Here is a 22,077-nt window from a genome sequence, read left to right on the forward strand (position 1 = left end):
AAACCGACCCTATAGTATACTTTTAGATGAAGGTTGTGAGATAAATATTTACTTGTTTCAAAATGGATTTGAACATGTGTTGGGCCTCAGGTCAATTTTGCTTAAGATTTTCAGACACAGGTAGGTTCATTCGAATTTGAGAAACCGAAGGCCTAGAGCCAAGCCCGTGAACACCTCTATAGTATAATCTCAAAGCAAACTCTTGGAAATGAAGACCTTACTCAGCAGGGAAGTACGAGATGCCTTTCGAGAAGGGCAGTTGCTCAAAATAAAATCCTAGATGATCAGCTAAACAAATAGTAGTAGATAGCTCAATATCTATGGAGCTCTATGCTCTAGTAGAATAAAGCTGTTAAGGCCTCCAATTTGTAATTATTCTTTCATATCACATACTAATTATTAGACCAAATATTTAATAAACCACTACTATCACTTCATCTCCCAACTACTTCCACCCAAAATTGACATTACAATTTGTAAATACATAAGAAGTTTAGTGAAATGTAGAGGGATGGAGCAATCTTAGAGGGCGAACTAGATAATGCTATAGCTCTGCCTTCAGCAAGATTCTGGGCATGATGTTATGAATGCTATGGCTAACCTAGCTAGAGCATTAGTTCCTCAATTATACCATTGATAAAACCTAGAGCCGAATTCCCTTTTATAACTTCACCAAACCCTCATCACTAACTACTAATTTGGGATCGTATATAATTTTGAAAACAATCTTCTTATAGTCGATTTTATAAAAGATCTCTTTCTCGGCCGAGAGTGGAGACTAAATAATAGAGACAGGCACTGCAGCCAATATACTAAAATCCAAGTCATCATCTTGTCAGGAAGAAATCTTAATTTTCACCATATCTAGATCCTCAGTCCTCTTTGAGGAACGTACTAAAATCAGGATGCAAAATTGCAGCTGCAAGCCATATCCTCCTACATGTAACATCTAGTCCTTGAACATTTTTCCCGTTTAGAGAAAATCTGAATTTACAAATAATGTGCCTACATTTCTAACACTATATATGCAGGCATATGGACTATCTCTGCCATTGACAATGCGTGGTGTATCCAGAAGTTGAGCATATCACTGAATGTAGTTATTTCTTATACAAGGCTCAAAAAGTACTGAAACTATCAGCATTTGAAATTTCAAAACCCACACAGTGCTTTTAATGCAATAACATGAAATACATCAAAGTCAACAAAACATATAACCCGAAAGACCAATCACATAAAGAAAATCCCAACATTACAATAGCAAAATCTCCCCCTTTTCCTATACCATTAATTATACCCATCCCCTTTTTTTTCCTAAAAAGAAAGTATAAAAGACAAAAATTAAAAAAGGAAGAAGAAAGAAATGATCTTCAGTGCCTCAACTGATATTGATAGAGGACCGAGACATATACCCTCCTAACCCCAACCTAATAACAAGTACGAATACATTAACAAAAAAAGAAAAAGGGACTTGTCATGCATATATACATACAAATTAAGGTATGACCAACTTACTGGCACTAGCTAGAAAGTTGCACCAAATAGTAGTTGATCCTTTCTTCAACACTGTGTGATGTAGATGATAATGATGGTGATGATGATATGATTATGATAGCTGAGTTGATGAGAGGGAAGAGGATCCGAGGTTCCTCTCAGTGCAAATAGGATTTCTCAACCTTGAAAATAAAACCAATAGGCTGATCTTGCAGCTGACATGATCTCTCTGATCCAAGCTCCTCTCATCTTTAGGTTCCAACCACACCAATCTTATACCCTTGTTAAGAGAAAGTCTTAATCCATCCCCGATTTGAGTACCATAAACTCCACTACAAACAGAAGTAATAAGAAAAGAGAAAAAAAAAAAAACTAAGCTAGAAGAAGACATCCAAGGTCACTAACAAAGAGGGAGATAACTGAGATGAAAGAAATGGTTTTTTAGGTAGAGCTAGATCAAAGAAGTACTGAGGACCCCATATTAGCTGGATCATGCCATGAACCCACACTATTGGTAGTGTTCCAATACATTGAAGGATCTGAGAAGCCAACTTGTTCTATCTGATTCTGGCATGGCACATTCCAGTTCGACCTATTTTGATCATGCTCAATTTTCACCCCTTTCATACCAACCCCAGATTCACTATTGCCACTCATTTGCAAGTCCTCAAAGGGGACTGTCAAGTTTTGGTACAGGTTAGGAGCTCTAGTACTCTTTTGTTGGTTGAAGCTAGAGGCAAGCAAAGAAGCCATAGTTGGAGAGGTTGTGTTGGTGGAAGTTGTGGAGGAGCCAAAGAGATTGGAATAACTTGAAAGAAGAGAATTGGAAGTGACCACATCTTGGATTTGCTTAGTAGGGTTAAAACCGTTAGCATCATTAGCACTCATGATTCCTGATGAAAACCCTAATGCAAGAGCATTTAACTGAGGCTGGAGATCATGATACCCAGAAACAGCTGAATACACCCTTGAATTGAACCTACCAGGAAATGGAAGGTCCATCTCTGATGGGTTACTGCTAGTTAACCCGTAAAACAAAGGATTAATATGATTTGAAGTTGGAGAAATATGGTCAATTGGGGTTTGAGGATTAGGATTTGCACTAGAAACTGAATTATTAGCTCCTTCAACGGCTGAGGCTGGTCTCCTGACACGCTTGTTCTTTCTACATCCACCACCAACAGGAACATTCCTTAAAGTTCCACCTCTCGTCCAGTATCTCTTGCAAGCCTTGCAAAAGTGTCTTGGCTGAGATAAGCTGTAGTTGTTATAGTAACAGAACTTGGTGTTTGAGGAGTCACAGCGAGGACACTTGAGAGCTTGTTGCTGCTGCTGCTGCTGTGGTTGTGAAAGTACTTCTTCACTTGGTCTCTCCATTAGTTTACCTGTTGATTCCATCAGGCTTTTCTCATCTATCTGATTCTGCACCATAGAGAAAGGGAAAGAAAAGAAAAGAAAAGAAAGACATCAAGAGTGGTGTTTTTATTAGTGTAAAAATAACATCGCAAGATAGATATTCTCTTCCAAAAGCTAAGAAACAAAAAATGGGTCATGTTTTGTCTAATAATTGAGAGAGAGAGAGAGAGAGAGAGGGTGAGAGAGGGTGAAGAACCTGTGGCCATTCGTTAGTAGTTGAAGAGATGACAACCATCTTCTCACAGTTGCCTAACATTTCTTCTCACAAAGGAATCGTTGAAACAAAGAGTAAATAGACAGAGCAGGTGGCGACGTGAGTCTTTCTTGATGGGGTACAAATATTGTCACATAGAGAGAGAGGGGGGGGGGGGGGGGGGGGGAGGGAGGGAGGGAGAGAGAAAGTCTGTGTGTGATTAATTAGCAAACATCAGAATTTGTGTGATTTAGTTAGTCAGAATTTCACGTGATGGGGTCTGGTCTAAAATCGAATTTGGGTAGATTGTTTTTTTAAGTGAAATTATTAAAAGAGAATGCAAAAGAATATATGGAGGGACATACAATGTATTCAAAATCCAAGAAAAGGACAGGGAGGTAAAGTGGAGCTAGGGATGAATCTTTGAGCTGTTCAAGAAAGAACATTTAACATATGAGAGACTACACATTCCACCATCACTATACGTAACATTCCTTCGTATTAGATAGATAGAAATCCACAGATATACATAGAGGGAATCCCTAGAGCTCAAGACCCAATGCAGTCACACAGCAAATCCCACTTCCACTTTAGTTTCTTGTGTTTATTATATTTTATATACTGAATGGTATGCTATGTATGTGAACACATACGCCATACAAATTATGGCCAATGGCTTCAACAAGGGAGTACTTATGACGGTGCTCCTAAAAAACAACATCCAATCCATACCAAGATCCAGTGATGCACATATCATATCAATGTACACTAGCTTTTGAATTGGATGGGATGTTAATATACAGCAAATTAAAAGGTTCCAATCAAGCACGATGTGAGTATTTATTCAAAGAGTGGCTTGTTCTTGTTTTCTTTCTTTTTCCCTTTTGTAAGAATGAATGATACATCATGTTTGACATTACAAGCAGATAAGCTACTGTAGTACTATTTTATGGACTTTATTTCATACATAGGAGAATGTATTTACTATATTTTGCACACCTAGTTTAGTACTAATAATATCGTCAAGAATCACCTTGGAAGCATCAAAGGTTGTGAGGCAGTGAGCTATTGGGTGTTGCTACTTTTTGAACGGGAATGAGACTGCCTATTCAACGTTGGGGAGAATGTGAAAACTCCAAGAGAAACAGGACAACAGGGCTCCATGTGGGGAGTCCAAGTTACATCTCAGTCTCAAAGCATAGAAATGGCAATGCTTTATTCCGGAGTGCTAGCTCTTGCATGCTGTGCTTCTTATTCTCTCACCTTATTTTTTGTCTTTAAAAACAAATAAATAGAGAAGCCGTTAACAGTGTCTGTCAGAGAGAGAGAGAGAGAGATGGAAGCATAAGGTGCAGGAGCCATGTGGTGGGCAGCTCAGATACAATGGAAAAAAGAATGGTAAAGCTAAAGCATAGTTTGGGGAACATATGGATTTTGTAGTCTTTCAAGGGATCTTCTCCTCCTCCCTAATATCCCATCATTATTCTTGCGCAGTCCTGATCTTGATTAACTTTGATCTTTGGTAGAGTAATTAAAATATTATACAGTACTGCTCACATTGCTAAATGCTTGATCACTAGCTAGGGTTACTACTTCCACATGATTTTTATTTTTTTTATAATGCTTTCAAGTATGCATGTGGCTGGAGGAAGGCAGGCTGTAATTAAACTTTAGAGAGGTTAACAATAGCAAATTGACATGTTAGGGCAGTTTCCAGATTCGGCTGTCAGTATAGTCTTTTTATTTGCTGGGGAAGAATTAGACAACTAGTTTAACTAGCAGATGCGCGATATCCAGTGTTATTTCTACGAAGCACGAGTGCGAAATTCAAAGCTCAAGGGCTTGTTTCGAGAAATTATTTACACAATCCTACTATTCATTTAAACCTAAGCAAACCTTAATCATGTTACAAGAATATTTCATAATGTCATTTGGGTATTCCACCATATCGATCAATTGGACAATTTTGGTCTAATTACTTTTTTTTTTCTAAATAAAAGAACTATTCATATGATTCAATAACTGATTTGGGTGAAATTGCAATTCTATGAGTGAGTCGAGATAGAAAAACATGAATATTAGTTGATTTATGTACCCTTGTATGTTAAGGGTACACTCTTCGTTAGTGAGTGAATATAAGCCATTCTTGTATCTCATTTAAACTGAAAAATTAGACTATAATCAATTGATTGAGGATGAGTTGAATTGATTGAGGATGAGTTGTGTTGAGATTGAGGGGGTGGTTGTTTGTTGTAAAAACAAAATACATAAGAAAGAAGGAAAAAGAAGGAAAAATGAAAGAGGGAAAAGTAAAGTCGATTGTCAAGTTATAAATTAAATATTACTGATATATTTATCGATGGAATTATCCTGTCGGACATTTCATCGGTTATTCTGTTGATAAAAAGCATCACGTTACCATATAATTTGCCTATTTAAATCCCATTGTAGTACTTTCCTTAATTTCGTTGGTATATACCAAGAATTATTTATGTTGGTATATTTACGAACGAACTTTATTATCGGGTTAATCTCGTCGGTAAAACTATTGGTAAAAGTTACATCTCATCATATTTTTTTGGATTTTTTTATTCATTATTTTCTCATTGCAATTCCCTTAATATATATCAATAGAATGTTTTTGTCGATAAATACTGATAGATATAGTTATAGAAAAGTATGTTAGTAAAATTCATCGCAGTCTACTAATGAAAAAAAATTCATTGGTGTTTCTGATTATATTTGCTAAATTTATAGTAGTGCAAGGATCACATATAATTAACTAAAAATGTAATGGTAAATATGAAAATAATCTAAACTAAACTTACAATTTAAGGATCACGTATGTGATAAGTCATTTCATCTAAAATAAAAATGCCATTTGTAAATTCTGGATGCTATAAATATAATTGCAGTATGTTAATCCCATGCATATTAATTAATTACTTTGTAGTAGAGAAGTTTTATATATATATATATATATATATATATATATATATAACCTTTCAAATCATATAGATTGCTTAATAGTATACAAAACTAACATTATTAATAAATAAATAAATAAGGAGGGGAATTTTTCTGTAACTATTCACTTGACCAATGCTTTTCTTTTATTTATTTATTTCTGAATTTCATCTTTTAAAATTAAATTTTTTTATTTCGATCTCATGATCCAGATTTCAAGTTTGGCAGATTAATTAATATTTTTTTATTAGATTTTTTTTTAATTTTATCCTTCAACATTTAATTGATTTAGAATTACACTTCATAATTTTTTTTTATTTGCTCTCTATGAAGTTATCATGATCTCATTACTTGGGTCACAAGTTTAGAGGTTTAACCCAAACATGAGTTGACTCGGTTTAGGTTTTTTTAATCCTTTTCTAATTGATTTTTTTTTCAATATCATCTTTAAGCATTGAATTGATTAGAAATTGAGTTTTATAATTTGTTTTGATATGCTTTCTATGAGTTATCTCAATCATATGATACGGGTTGCAAGTTTGGCAAGTTAACTTAGGTTTACTCAAGTGTTTTTTGTTTTTAATTTTTTAATTTTTTAATTTTTTTTTCAAATCTCATCATTTAATATTAATTTCATTGAAAATTAAGTTTTATAATTTGTATTGATTTGCTTTATATGAGGTTATTTTGATCACGTGATCCAAGTCACGGATTTATTAGGTTAATCTGGGTTGATTTAGGTCGATTTAATATGTTTTCGTCTCAATATTTTTTTTAAAAAAAACAAGATATCTTGATTTTTTTATTTAAACTATATTTTTAACAATCATTTAGATTATTTTTAAACTTATCAAATTTACTCAATCATATTAAATTAAGCTCCACCCAACTTAGTTTTTTTTCTTACTACTAGCACTTTAGCAATATCTTTACCTTTTATTTTTTTACATTAAAAAAAAATTATTTGAACTCCAACGTCCATATCACGGACAATGTTCTAATGATTACTATGCATTATTGGCAAATTCCTAAGCTCAGCCTCCTTTGAAGACATAAGGTAGGCCCCATCGCTAAGAAATTGAAAGAGTTGTATGATCATGTGAAGGAATTATATCAAGTGAAAAGTTTAATTGATGAGTTTCTATAATTTTACACTATATATACTTAAACACATTTTTTCAAGTTTTTTTTTTATAAGCCTAAAGAATGCATCGAAAACACCAAGGGAAACCCAAGGCAAAAAAGAGAGATAATGGACAAATCTATTATTAAGTAACTATATTTAAAATATATGTAGCGCGCATATATATATATATATAATTAAAGTGGAATTTCTTGTTAAAGTATTTATGGACAAAATACCAGAACAAAGTTAAAAAAAAATTTTGAACATGTCAAATAATTTATTTATTTTTTTTGAAAAAAACAATCAATATTTAAATTTGACCAAATTCTACAAACCTAATTTTATAGGGGGTTAGTTAGTTATAATAAACTGAGATTAGAAAGACCGTTAAATAATTAGACTAGACTAGACTAGACTAGACTAGAAAGATATTGTTTTAGAATTTTAATTATTTTTATATTTATTTTCGGATTGTATTTTTTTTTATTTAGTTTTGATTTGTTTTTTCCTATATAGGCTAGGTAAGTTTTGACACTATAAAAATAGTTAATTTGTTATTTTTAAAGTCAGTTTATAAATTATTAACTTTTCAAAATATATCAAATTTCTTTCTATAATTTTATCTACGCTTTAGAGTTGTAATCAATTAATTTTAATTTCTATAAGAAAAAAAAATCAGCCATAAATTCTTTCATCCCGGAAAAAAGAAAGATGGCATATCATGGATCTATATTCGCTGAAGATCAAATGAATAAAGGACGATTGTGAGAAGTTCGAAACTGAGATAGTAAGGACTCATAACAGTTCGTTTGCTATTGTTAAGAAATTAATATAAGTCTATATTTGAAGCTTATATATAGTTTAAACTTAATCAAAACTAGTTCGGTTAGGTGCACATGCTAGTTCAATTAAGATCGTAAGCTAAATTTGTGAACGAACTTACTTAAAAGCTTGATTGGCCTATAATGGAAAAATAAATGAAACTAAGCTAAACTTTTTTTTCCCTCCATTATTTGTACTTTTTTTTCCTTTCTGATAATGGCTCTATGGGTCCACGATATGAAAAATATGTAAAATTTAAATTAAATCACTTACAAGCTCATCAATTAATGTAAATGAGTTAGATTCGGAAATTTTCATGGCTAGATTAAATAGTTTTATCGATGAAAATTTTTATCAGTATTTATAATCATAGTCCGTCAATATGTATATTACCGACAAGCTTATGGACAGAAACAGTCCGTCAAAAAAACTCTCATTGATAATTTATTGTTTATTGGTGAGTCCATCAGTAATAAATATACCGATGGATTTACAGACAGACAAATCACGCTAAAAAACTTTACCCGTTTTATTTTGTTGGTATCTCTATTGGTAAATTTAACATATCACCGACAGGAAAACTGTATGTAATGCCATCAGTGTTTTTATTTGTCCATCGGTAAATATAACATATTACTAACAGAATATCATTTGTAATTTTGTCGGTGAGTTAACATAAGGAATGGTAATTGCAGTAATTCTTTTCCAATTCTCTTTGAAATATATTGACGAAGTTGTTCCATCAGTAACCCCTTCAATAATAATTTAAAAATATATATATTGAACAAAAGTAGAAAAATAATTAAAATCAAATAAAATAATATAATATAAAAATCAAATATTTATAACAAATTTAAACATTTGTACGTTCAAATACAATAAATCTAAAATAGAGACTGCACTGAAAGAGGAGGAGGATGACGACGACGACAAGGAGGAGGTTAGTCGTCGCTGGGACCATGGGGCCAATTAGAGGGTGCACATGAATCACCCATATGTGGTCTCATCTCCATTACCAATCGGCGGAGTTCTTCATAATTAGCAGTGATTCGTTCACATTTATCATTAAGATGGGTCGACTGAGCCTGTACTCATTGGTCTAACATTGTCGTGAACTCTAGAGTTTGAGTGCTCGAAATCGATTGCGAGCATCCAACGGTCAAAGCACTATAGGTCATCCACAAGTTCTTAGCCGTAATGTTAGAGAGTTTGTACATCTGATTTCTATCGGATTCACTGAATGATCTTACCTCCACCCACAAATTCAGGTTGAGATATGGATGGGTCAAATAATCATCATTGTATCTCTCCTTCAACTGGATGTTATATGTATCCTGAAAAGAAAAAATAAATTCATCAAATTCAACGAAATAATAACTTTAACAAAAAAAAATAGTTGAAAACAAGCATACCACAAAGTGCTTAGCTCTGTTATCCACAAAATGCAGCACCCGGTCACCCATCGGGCTTCACTCACGTCCAAGAATCGTAAACTGCAAGAAAAAAATATTATCAGTTAAATATATTTATAAAAAACAACTACTAAAAAATGGATGTAATAAAAAAAATCATATCATCCGCTTCGCATGCAAAACCAATGGAATGAAACCGCTAGTATGCGTGGTAACGGAACCGTGAACATGTCGGTATACCTGTAAAAAATCAACAGAAAGCCCCTCTAAATATTATCAGCTCATTGATAAATGAATAGTTTATATAGTCACTGGGATATTCCAACAGACACATTCCGTCGATATACCCGTGTGTAATGAACACTATGAACATTGTCACGAAAAATAAGAGAAGGGGAACAGTTCGCATAATCTCTGGAATATATCGACGGACACATTCTATTAGTATAACCGTATGTAATGAACACCATGAACAGTGTTAGTAAGAAGAGGAATAGTTTCCATAGTCTTTGGAATATACTGACGAATACATTCCGTCGGTATTTTCATCAGTGTAAAACAGCGTTTGATGTCAAATTGTATATGTATTCCCTATCTATCCATCTTGCAAATACTTAAATTCATTGTTACACACACAACACAATAACACTAGTTTACATCACAATAATAAATTAAATATTTCCTTGTCATTCAATAATAAATTAACATCATTGTCATTACATTGAACTGGATTTTGTTCATAAATATTACTTTCTTGTTTATGGAATTACACATTCGTGTTGTACAAATTAATCAGAATTGTCTTCTTCTTCGTCAATTGACTCATCCTTATCTCCATCGCAATCTTCTACATTGATTTTGTCGTTATTATCTTCATCGACTTCTGTATGTGCGTTGGAGCTCAAAACACCATTCAACTCATCAGCATCAACATCAATATCAACAAAAATATTCTTGGCGATGTAAAAAATTAAGTTTTCTTCCAAGTCATTAATTTCGACCAAACCATGATGAAGATCTACTCTGATTCCTCTATCAGTGGTGTTATACCAATAGCATGAATACAAATTTTGTATTATGTTTGTTATGATATTGCAATTCAATGACCTTTTCCAACTTCTCATAGTAGTCAATTCCAAACTCATTAAAACTCGATCACTTAACACAAACTTCATTATTATATGTCCATTGACGAAATACTTGTTGTAGTACTACCCTGCATATATTCTTCAGTATGAAACACATGTTCATTGATGAAATACTTGTTATAGCACTTCACTTTTCTTTTAGGACTCAGACTTAATAAAGACAAAGTAACACTAGCATTCCCTCCTAATTGATAAACTTCATACATAAAGTATAACCATGAATAGTTAACGAGAAATGTGTAATGAAATTAAGTATCTTGAGAGATAAGAATAATTAAACATTACTTACATATGTTCTAAACCGTATGGAAAATTATTCATCTTGTAATCGAAAGATTTAAGATTTAATTAGCTATGAGTTTCGGGACAGTAAATATTGAAAATATTGCCTATAAGAAATTCAACAATGTATTAGTTTATAATATTATAAGAGATAAATTGTTCAAAAATAATGACATGTTAAGTAGTATACTTACTGAATAAAAGGTCTTAATTCATCACAGTTAAATAGCATATAATTATGTGTTTTTCTGAATTTTTGACAAATATCTTTTCCTCACAACATTTTTTGATATAGGTAATCTAGGATGAGAGAATATTGATAAGTTCTTACATAAAGATACTTTCCCACCATTGTCATGTCTTGGAACGTTGTTGATTCTTGCTCTAAATTGAGGCTCGAAATAGTACAAGATAAATGTTGATATCTCTTCAATAATATAGGCCTCGCATGTCGAAGCCTCAACATGCACCTTGTTTTTTACTTTTCTCTTAAGGTTGAATAGGTACATGTATGGAATTAAATGAATGTTTTGCAATATATAAAGAAAGACAATAAAATTTTAATTACGATGCATGTGTAATCCCTAACCTCTTGAATGGATACATCCATCTATATTGGATTGTGCCTTCAACTTTTACCTCAAATGGTAAATGTATAGGTAAATTCTCCATCGAGTCAAAAAATAATAGATGGAATATTATCTCAAATTTGCATATTGTCTAGACGATATTTGTTTCAAGCCTCTCCATGTGTTGTGTCTATAACTTGTTGGAGCATATATCTCTAAAGAAGTGATTGATCTCCTTGAGTACATCTCATATTCACTTTGGGAATAAATCCTGGCAAACTAATGGATTGAGTTTTTGCATAAACATGTGGTAGTCATGGCTCTTTATTCCATACAATTTGTAATTCTCTTAATTCATCAACCTTGATATTTTTGAGGCATGTCCATCAAGAAAACACAAACTTTTAAGCCATTGGTAGACAAGTAATTATGTATTCTTATCTAAGATGAAATTGGCTTTAGGCTTTGCAACCCATGACCTAATATAAACTAACTCTATATTTTTACGGTGACAAAACAAAGTTATATTCGTTCTAACTTTGATGTTTTCCTTTGTTTTCCCCTTCATATCCATAATCATTTTAAAAATGTTCTCAAACACGTTCTTTTCTATGTGCATGACATCAAGGTTGTAATGGAGGAGATTGATCTTCTAATAAGAAAGCTCTCGGAAAATACTTTGTCTTACCCAATTGTAGGTCAAATCAAAACCAAAAAATTTCTACTTACTAGATTAAAAACAAAACATAATGCCATCATACTCTAACACCACGTTATACAATTCTTCACTCGAAAGAAATGGCAATACAACATCCCTTTCAACTTTGCCAACAAAAATTTTTTCTCGATACATCATAAGTCAAAGCCTCAAATGATTACAACTGCTTCAATTTATCAATCAACGGTCAAAGACAAACATCTATATTCTAGCTTGGAATATTAGGATCAGGTATGATCGTAGATAGAAACACGAACTCCAGCCTCATACACATCCTCGAAAGCAAGTTATAAACCATGAGTATCACCGGCTAATAAGAATAAGGAGTAGCAAATGCCCCGAATAGATTGAATTCATCTATACATAACCCAAGATGCACATTTCTTATCTTCACTTAAAACTAAGGATGCATAATGTTAAAGTGTTTCCAGGCTTCACTATTAAAGGGTTGCACCATCACTCCATCCACTGCATCACATGATTGGTGTCATGTCATGTGATCAGCAATCTTTGGTGACATAAATAACATCTGCAGTCTAGGTGTGTTTGAGAAGTATCTAAGTTTTATGTGTGTAAAAATAGTCTTTTCCTGTTAGTCATGGGTTTATAATGAGAATGCTCATATGTTCAGCACTTAGTCAATTCTATATTTTCAAGATAGTACAACATGTAGAAGTTTGAATACATGTCAATTTTCTGGTATCCTATACTAAAGGGTTTCATCATGAACTTAGCAGCATATAAGTTCTCTTTCAATATGTTCCCTTTAGGTAAAATGTTTTTCGCACATTTAACAATTCTGTCATAACCAGCCTTACTCAACCCATGATCTGATTTTATAGTGAACACTTGTAATGGCCGATAATTTACAGTGATTTTTGCAGCTATCCCATAATAATTTGTCAGAATCTTTTAAAATATAAAAAAATCAGGTCGCGCCTGCATTAAGTTCTCCATCTACTATTGGACATTGATTGGCACAACCTTAATTCATTCTTATCGCGTCAATAATCATATTCTTATAAGGATTACTATTGTCATCTATAACTTCATGCACATTGCTAGAACTAGATGTTGACGCAACCATAATTTCTACCATTGTATCGTGAGGAAAATATGGTTTTCCAAGTCAAAATGATCATCCTCTGTAACCCTTTGGGTGAATGTCTATACATCCATGAATGATCATCCATTACTTTTATCAAACCTATATAAAATAATGATGACAACATGTATTAATTAACTACATTAACTAAATAATTTGTAAAAATATTGATTTAGCTCAAACTTATTTAATCTATTTTAAATGTACTCTTAATTTATTATCAATTATCTATATAAATTTAAATTTCTACACATTTACCAAAAATTTCAACTCGGTAATAAAATTGAAAAAATATAAAACATACTCATTAAATAAGCCATTATTTATTTCATCACAAAACACCTAAGTCAAAAATTCAACATAAGTTTCATCAATTTATAAACAAAATAATTTTACAAAATCTAAAACAAACTGTAACATGTACAAATCATGAATCCATACAAGAAATTTGTATGAGAAAAAACTAGAGGTGATCATTTTCGGTTCGGTTCGGTTTTTATTTAAAATTGAGTTCAAATAATAATAAAAAAAGGATAGATTTGCTTACTTAGAGTGGAGAATCCTTAATAAAATTTGAAATTGTGGTTGTTTGATTTGTTGCGGGAGGTTGAATTGTGTTGAGATTGAAGGGGGATGACTGTTTGTTGCAAAACAAAATGCATAAGAAAGAAGGAGAAATGAGGAAGGGCGAGAAGAAGGTCATAAATTAAATATCACTGATGACATTACCAATGGAATTATTCCATCACTAACTTCATTGGTCATTTTGTCGTTAAAAATATCATGTTACCGTATGATTAAACTTTTTTTAATCTCACTGCAATACCCTTAGTAATTCCCTCGGTATATACTAATAAATTTTCCCGTCGGTATATTTATAGATGTACTTTACTGTTAGGTTAATCATGTCGGTAATGTTGTCTGTAAAAGTTACACGTTATCGTACTATTTGGCTTTTTTTTTCTTTTTTATTTTTCCACTGTAATTTCCTTGATATATACTAAGAAAATCTTTCTTTTGGTGTTACTGATAGATATAGGGATGAAAAACTCTGTCGGTAAAGGTCATCGTAATATACCGATAAAAAAATTCTATTAATATTTCTATTTATATTTACTAATTTTTTTGCTAATTTTGATCGTGAACACAAGCTGGGTTTGAACTTTGCTTGAAGTTAGGTGAGTCCTGAATGTTAAAAATTCAGCTAAACTCATCTCATTAATTCGCACTGTCCGGAATCCGGATACATGAAATACACATCCTTCATTTCATAAGAAAATAGTACTTAATAATTCATCAAAAGCAAATGTACATCACTTAACAAAATAGCTATCAAATCATTGGATTTTTAGCCGGTGATCACACTTCGATCTTAAACAAGGACAGAGGTCAAAAGATTTATGAGGAGGAGACCGAGATTTATGATCGGTACTAGCTAGGCCAGGGGTCTAATTAAGAAGAGAAGATTTTTCATTTGTAAAATGGAAGTGTAGCATTCAACTGATTCCTTTAACATAGCTAGTCAAGGACTAAGACATAATATAATGTTTAAGGAGTGGTTGCAAAGCAATGATATGATGCTCTTAAATTGACAAATGACAATCACTATGTGGATTAGAAAAACATAAGGTTTTTAATTAGAAAATTAGCAGCAAGGAGTGCTTCTACAGGCTGCGCCTTTGACTTAAAGTGGTCATGTCACATTATTTAGGGCAAGCAAGTCTTCCAAGTGAACAAACTTGTGAGACTTGTGCCACACATGGCCATGTTTAGGTCCCACGATAAATCCACTATCATAATCATACAGCGATACTGTTCACACTGTAAAGCCAAAAACTTGCTGCTCTTTTTTCATTACCTTCGTGGACAATTCATCATCTTAACGTGGTACTGAATTAGCAAAATGATTCACAACTAATTAATATTTAGACGATGAATTGCTCATCACCGTTGCACTTGGATAAATGAACAAATAAAAAAAAATATCCCACTTGTAATTCCTTGGTCATATGCTTATAAAATATAGTGTAATATGCTCTTCGCCTCATGTTTTTTTAATAGAAATGATCTTTCCCTTTTCTTAAAAAAAAAAAAAAAACAAGAAGAACAATTAGGGGATACATAGATTGATGATGTGCTTCGCCAATTTATTGAGATCTTCAACATATTTATATTAAATGATAAATCTAAAATACTTTTACGAATAAAAGTATTTGGACCTAAAACTTTAGACTGATGAAAGTCTTCTCTCTTCAATTACTAATAGGGTTATTTGGCTCTTTTAACTTTATCAAAGAGAGTTCATTTCTCCTTCAACCAAAAACAAGTAAAAAGGGCATCTTAAAGAAAGCCAAAGATCCCTCGATATTTCGTAATTGACGCCTAAATTTTTGGATTGATATACAAACTATTTCTTGTTTGTGCAAAGTTCTATGCCGACGGCATATGAGCATCCAATAATAGGTTACAGGACCATGTTTTGCCTATTTACTCTATCATAGGTACCACCATTGTAGCGAACCTTACATTTTCATGCATTTCGATGTAGACAAATTAAGAATAATTCAGTGGTGATTCACTGTCCAGCAATTTGAAGAAATTATTCTCCATTATTATCAGCTACGTATGACATTAATGCATGCAGATCATTTGGATGGGACGACTCCAGCTCTCTAGTTGCGGAGTTAGAAAATTTCTTTCTTTTTTTCCATTTATTTTTAGGGCAATGAATTAATATTATGGATTTACAAGTTACATATAATTAAGGACCAGCAAGGAGTAATTTATTTTCATTTTGAAGGACTATTTTGTACAACAACGTCAATCTTTAATATATTTTTTTTATAAGGAACTGTTAAATCTCAAAGATATGTATAAATTTTGCGAAGTCACGGCGGCCGCCAGCCACAGCTACCTCTACCCTCGAGCGCAGAGGGCCCGTGACCTGAGAACTTGCCGATAGGCCTAGCCTTGCCCTTAGAGCTCGTGGGTCACGTAATGAATTTCCATATATAGACAAATATGTCAGGTTCTTGACAAAGCACTTGTCAAGTTTTAATAGGATGGAAAACAATAGGCAAAACAAGTATCAATGAAGACAACTTAGGAGGGTTAAATGAAACTTCTTTTGTATGAAAACAAATCCCCAAATCATCATTTTTGGGACGGGCATGATGTTACTTGTTAAATTTAATCCACTCGATTGCTATCCAAAACAAGGCACCGATATCTTAACATGTTTATTTGCCTAATTTAATAATGTATCTGAAAGAGAAGATTTATAGCTTGTTTATTTAATATTTGTGAGAGGAGGTCTTTCTTAAAAGTATTTTTTATTTAAAAATGTATTAAAATTATTATTTTTTTATTTTTTAAAATTTATTTTTAATATAACCATATCAAAATGATTTGATAATATAAAAAAATTAAATTAAAACAAAAAAATAAAAATAATAGTTTTTTAAAAAATATTTTTGAAATAAAAAACAAACAGATTATTATATATTAGTTTACAATGAAAGTTACTCATTGGTGCTCAGTGCTTCTTAGCTAAGGATCTGAAGACTGGAGATAGATAGTCTCGGATTGACTCATGTACCAAGGAAAATGTTTCTTTAACAAAGATCATTGGTTTAGCGTTTATGTTAGCTAGCACTTCTAGAATTAATTATAGGTTAGTATTAATATTGGGGAATGTATGTCTTTTAAGTTTATTTTCTAGAAGTTAAATAAATTTTAATTTCATTGAAAACTTATATAGTAGTTAATTTTAAGATTTGTGGAATTAGTCGAGGTGTACATAAATTAGCTTGGATATCCACATTAATAAAAAAAAAAATTATAAGTTTGTATTTGTAGTGTATCAAAATAAATTATTTAATTTTTTTAGTATTAAAAAACCATCTTATTAGTATTCTTAGTGATATTTTATTTTAAAAATTAAGAATATCTTCTTTTTCTACAAGTCTTTTTATATTATCTGTTTTTTTTCTATTTTTATAATAAAAAAAATTATAAATAGATCTAAGAACACAAAAATTAAATACATAACATCTAAGACCATAACAATTAATTAATTAGTTAGTTTTGATGAATAACATAGACTAAGTTATAATTAACTCATCACTAGCCTCACATAAGAGACCAAAACATTTATGTATGAATTGTTTTTGTTTTCAAAGTCTTGATTCAAACATAGATATGAATCATATGATAAAATCTTGTAAATTAAAAAAAGAAAAAACATAATAGTGGAAGATTTTGGTGATCGCGTAGATGGAACTAAGACAGAGGTAGTGCCCGTCAATTCCAGAGGTAGAGAGGTAGGTCCTACCCACCCACACTCAGTCACTCACTACCCCACTACCACCGGACAAGAAATGCCAATTTGGCAAACATTAAAGAAACCCAGCGAGCACGTTAAAGCAAAGTCTGTATCAGTAGGGTTTAGGGGACCAAAGCATCAAATCCAACCTCCCAACCTGTAGCCATCAAAGGCTGACCGTGGCGCACCCTAAACAATGTGCAGACAAAGATATCGCTCTCCATTGTGGTTATATTTTGGCTCTCCTTGCTGTATAAGGGCACCCACATGAACAAATTAGAGGACACTACTCTTCTTCCTCTGCTGAAAGTATGAAACTGCCATCCATCCATCGTAGACTAAACAGTAGTCTGTAAATTAAGGACTACGTACCTGATCAAATGAGGGTAAGCTGGACATTCTAGCATCATTTTAGTGCTCTGGCTACAAAAAAACTTATGGGGTCAGTTTGCTTCTTTCAAAAATCCTTTATGGAAGTCATCAATGGATTGGGATCTCCAAGAGAGAAGGATGTGAATGGATTCATCGAAGGATCATATATTCCTTTCCGGCCACTGATCAAGTGGCCATCAGGTACCATCCTGTACTTATATGTAATGTCATGGAGGGTGATAACTATTTAACACATTGATGTCAGGTCAAGTGGAACATGTTATGGAGCACATGATGTGGTTCTTGAAATTAGATGGAATCGCAGTCACGGTTAGGTCACCCAAGTGACAAGATGATGTTTATTTGAAAAAGATATTATGCAACTGTAAATCTCACTTCCAAGTAACGGATCCTGGACCAGAGGAGAAATCAAGGGTTCTTGAATCTCAAATTTCGAGGAATCCCAAACGTGGTGTTTAATAACGTGTTGCAGTGGTAAAAATAAATTAATTTAATGTTTTTTAAAATTAAAAAATTAAAAAAACAAGTTGAATCACAAAACAAACTCACCCAAAACGTTTTAATACTACCAATATTTCTATATATGTTTTTCCTTTATTATTTTATATATAGTTTTAGTGATCAAGCTGTATTGTTATCATTTTCATAAATTAATGTTATTTTTAATTAAGTAAAGGCATTCTATCAACATTTAAATTGGTTTGTTTGTGAATCTTTATCACTTTTTTTCTAAAGATTGAAAATGAAATAATGTTGTAAATCGTGTGGTGAAGTTTATTTCCCGAACGACATTAATTTCAAGGATAAAAGTAAAAAACTATGTGTAATTTTGTAAGCTAATACTTGCTTCAACAAATATCATTATCTGTAGAAGTTGATTTCTCCTAAGTAATATATATTTCCTCACAGAATTTCATAGGTCAAATGAAGTACCAAAACATTCATGGTTATGAATTTCATTTGAAGTATTTAACAACGACCGTTTTCTTTCTCTCTTTTGTTTTATTCCATTAGCATATGCTTTTTCTAAAACAGTAATTGATTATGTTGAAAGCTGATATCATTACGTAGTTAATTTGATTTGATTTGTTTGTAATTGTTTCTTGGGGGGAATCAATCTCTTGGTTAACCTGGGGTTAATAATATAGAAAAGCAAAAGCACATAGTTATAACGGGCAGTTCTATAATTATGATATTGCATGGTAACATGGGCCCAAAATATAAACTGGGAATGAAATTTACTGTAGGGGGTCAAACCTAGGCATGGAACCCAAGAAGCAGGAATGGATGAACGAGCATGAAAAATTCCAGAGAGGTCCGAGTCATAAATGGTCTTTAAAGAATCTTCACCTCTAAAATTCCAAACCCTTTTAACACATGGTTAGAAGCTAGCTTGTGGACTGTTGCTTACGGAAGTTTCAGGTCCGGTGGGTCCTAGAGAATGTCGTGGGGGACAATTACAGTGTATTTTAAAGAGGGTGTCCTAGAAATAAATCATCTCTCTGTCGAGGAGAAAAAGGCTTGAGTGAGTCCAAATAGAGTGTCCAAAACGTTCGTAGATTCAATTCTACTTCACATAACTAATGATGGCTTACAGGAAGGTAATTTATGAGAGACTGAGATTATTAAGAAACCCAAGTTTTATTTTTGATTAAGATATCTTCGAACAAGCTCGAAATTAGCTTTTCAAATATAATGTTGTGGTTTGAGAGCAAGGACTTATTTAAATATTAAATTCTTCTTGAAATACTGTCCATGTCTTGAACTTATTTCAACAAATACAACGTATGTAAGATGATTAGCATGTATTTGACATTTATGCTAGGAATCCAACAAGATAATTAAGCTCTTAATTTCCTTAACCACTACGATTCAAATCGGATCAGATTATTAAAAACAAAAAAACAAAACCATGAATCCTTAGATATTACTGATTCCAACATGTCACTTGATGTAATAAAACAGGACAGGACTTTATGTGGCAAAAGGAGAGAACAGAAAACGTAAGAGGTGTTAGAAGAGCATTTCTCTCCTAAGCTGTCAACAGGTAATACATGAGCTTAATTTATTATAAGCAGCATTATTGAGGGATTTGTATAATCTTAAAATGTCATGGCTTCATAATTATGTCAATCTTAGTGTTGATCTGCTTACGTTATCCAAATTCTCTAAAATTAATATAAGCTTTTTTTTGCTGTTTCTGCTGCTGTTGCTGCTGCTGCCCATTATATAAAGAGATTAAAGAGAATGATGAACAGAATTATCATGTGTAGCAGATTATATTATTTTATCATTCCAGCTACTTAGGTGCTCTTTGAATTAATGAAAATAAATGTCGGCCCTTTCACATTGAATTCTTTGCCTTTCCCCTTCCCTGATTTTAATATTATTTCTTGGTACAGTACGAAATTCTTAATTTTTAATGAAGGTGGATACTTTTTTTCCACAAAATTCAGCTCACCTACAGAGGCCAGGATCATCAACTTGCAGCAAGAAATCGAGTCGCTTTCACTACAAGCCCAAACCGTTTTGTAATGGGCCATTTACAGTCACATGTGCTATACATCCCAGGAGGATCTTTTTGGGCTCTCAAACATATAAAACTAAGCTTCGGCCTTTTTAGGTCTCTTAATGGGTCTCATAAACTCGTAGCCCAGTCCATAAAGGCAAAATCCATGATAAAGAACAAGGACTTTACTCTTTATGCATTTTCTTTTCCTGAAGCCGCCGCCTGGTAATTTTTGGTCATTTGACGTTCAAAAAATCTTCTAGGAGAATTACCTTGCACCTTAATTTTGGATTATTTTTAATAAATTTATGCCAAATTTAGAGCTAACTTCTATAGATGGTAAAAATACATGCCTCGTTAAAAATCTCCATACTACCCCTCACCCCAATTAGAGATGGCAATTTAATTCAAATTCAATGCATATCGATATAGCCATATTTAATTGGTATTCTTTTTTTAATAGCAACTTTATCTAATAAATAATGAATATGATATAGATATTATCAAAATTAACTGGATACATACTTGAACTTAACCCGACATATATATTTATATTATATAGTTGTATTTATAGAACATTTAGATTTTTTTTAATACAATATGATATATACATATCTTATAATTGGCATAAAACACACACACTTTAAATATATATTAATTATTTTATTTTTATTAAATACTAAATAATAATAAGATAATGGATATTCATGTGGATATCCAAAATCCAATGGATATTGATATTTAATTTTTTTTTTATCTGATAGATCATGAATATGAATAGAAAACAAATATCAAAAAATCTGACTAGCGGGTAGTCATTTTCACCCTTAACTCCAACCAAGGAAAGCTAATATAATTGAAATTTTCTCCTATGAAGGTGGGTATCAATGAAAAAATCCAAGTGTAAGCTATAATTAAAATAATTAAATATGTAAAAGTAATCATGTCTAAATCACTATAATTAAATGATACTTTTTAGTGTCAGTCAAAGCTATCTGGAAAAAAAGATTCAAGTACGAGTATTTATTTCTTTCAAATTTTATTTTTCCTGGATAAATGTTTCAATATAATTAACAAAAATATCAAGGAGAAGAAGAAGTTATTTTCACAATCAGTATTCATTGGTTTGATGAAATTGCTCCAGGCTCTAAAAAAATAATTTAAACTTGACATTAAGAGAAATACTGTCTTTTCAAAATGGTATAATTATCTTAGCAATTTCTGCAGGGTTAGGTTAGTATTTTTTTTTTTTCATAGTAGAATTCTACTATTGATTTACCTTTACAATAAAAAAAATATATATTTTTCAATCAGGAATGTTAGGAATGTTATGGTCTTTTTAATATATTTTTTAAATAGTAAAATTATCTTGTTGCTTTTAAACACAAAATCAATTTAACTCTTTCAGAATGATTTTTCTTTGTCCTTTTACATTGTTTTTATTGTTAATTTAAAGGTTATTCAGGAAAATTATTGTAATTCTTCGTATATTAAATATTATTAAAAAAACATGTTGGTAAACGTGTTAGCGAGCGTACAACCCCCACGTTCTTTGAGCAGCTCATGCAGGGTCATCCAGCCATTAAATACTGCCTTTCA

General features: G+C 32.1%; 1 protein-coding gene and 1 long non-coding RNA gene across 2 annotated transcripts; one reads left to right on the top strand and one right to left on the bottom strand.

The window, feature by feature from the left end:
• Positions 1-1,214: 1,214 nt before the first annotated feature.
• LOC18097482 (dof zinc finger protein DOF1.4) lies at positions 1,215-3,276 on the bottom strand. Its single transcript, XM_052452599.1, has 2 exons — positions 3,107-3,276; positions 1,215-2,916 (listed from the first exon to the last, which is right to left on the bottom strand). Exons 1-2 carry the CDS (start codon positions 3,164-3,166, stop codon positions 1,951-1,953), a joined length of 1,026 nt encoding a protein of 341 aa, XP_052308559.1. The 5' UTR covers positions 3,167-3,276; the 3' UTR covers positions 1,215-1,950.
• Positions 3,277-17,845: 14,569 nt separating this feature from the next.
• LOC112327136 (uncharacterized) lies at positions 17,846-20,323 on the top strand. Its single transcript, XR_002981178.2, has 2 exons — positions 17,846-18,149; positions 19,935-20,323. It is a non-coding gene; the product is annotated as an uncharacterized LOC112327136 (long non-coding RNA).
• The last annotated feature ends 1,754 nt before the right edge of the window (positions 20,324-22,077 follow it).

Source organism: Populus trichocarpa, chromosome 4, assembly GCF_000002775.5.
Source record: "Populus trichocarpa isolate Nisqually-1 chromosome 4, P.trichocarpa_v4.1, whole genome shotgun sequence".
Taxonomy (NCBI): Eukaryota; Viridiplantae; Streptophyta; class Magnoliopsida; order Malpighiales; family Salicaceae; genus Populus; species Populus trichocarpa.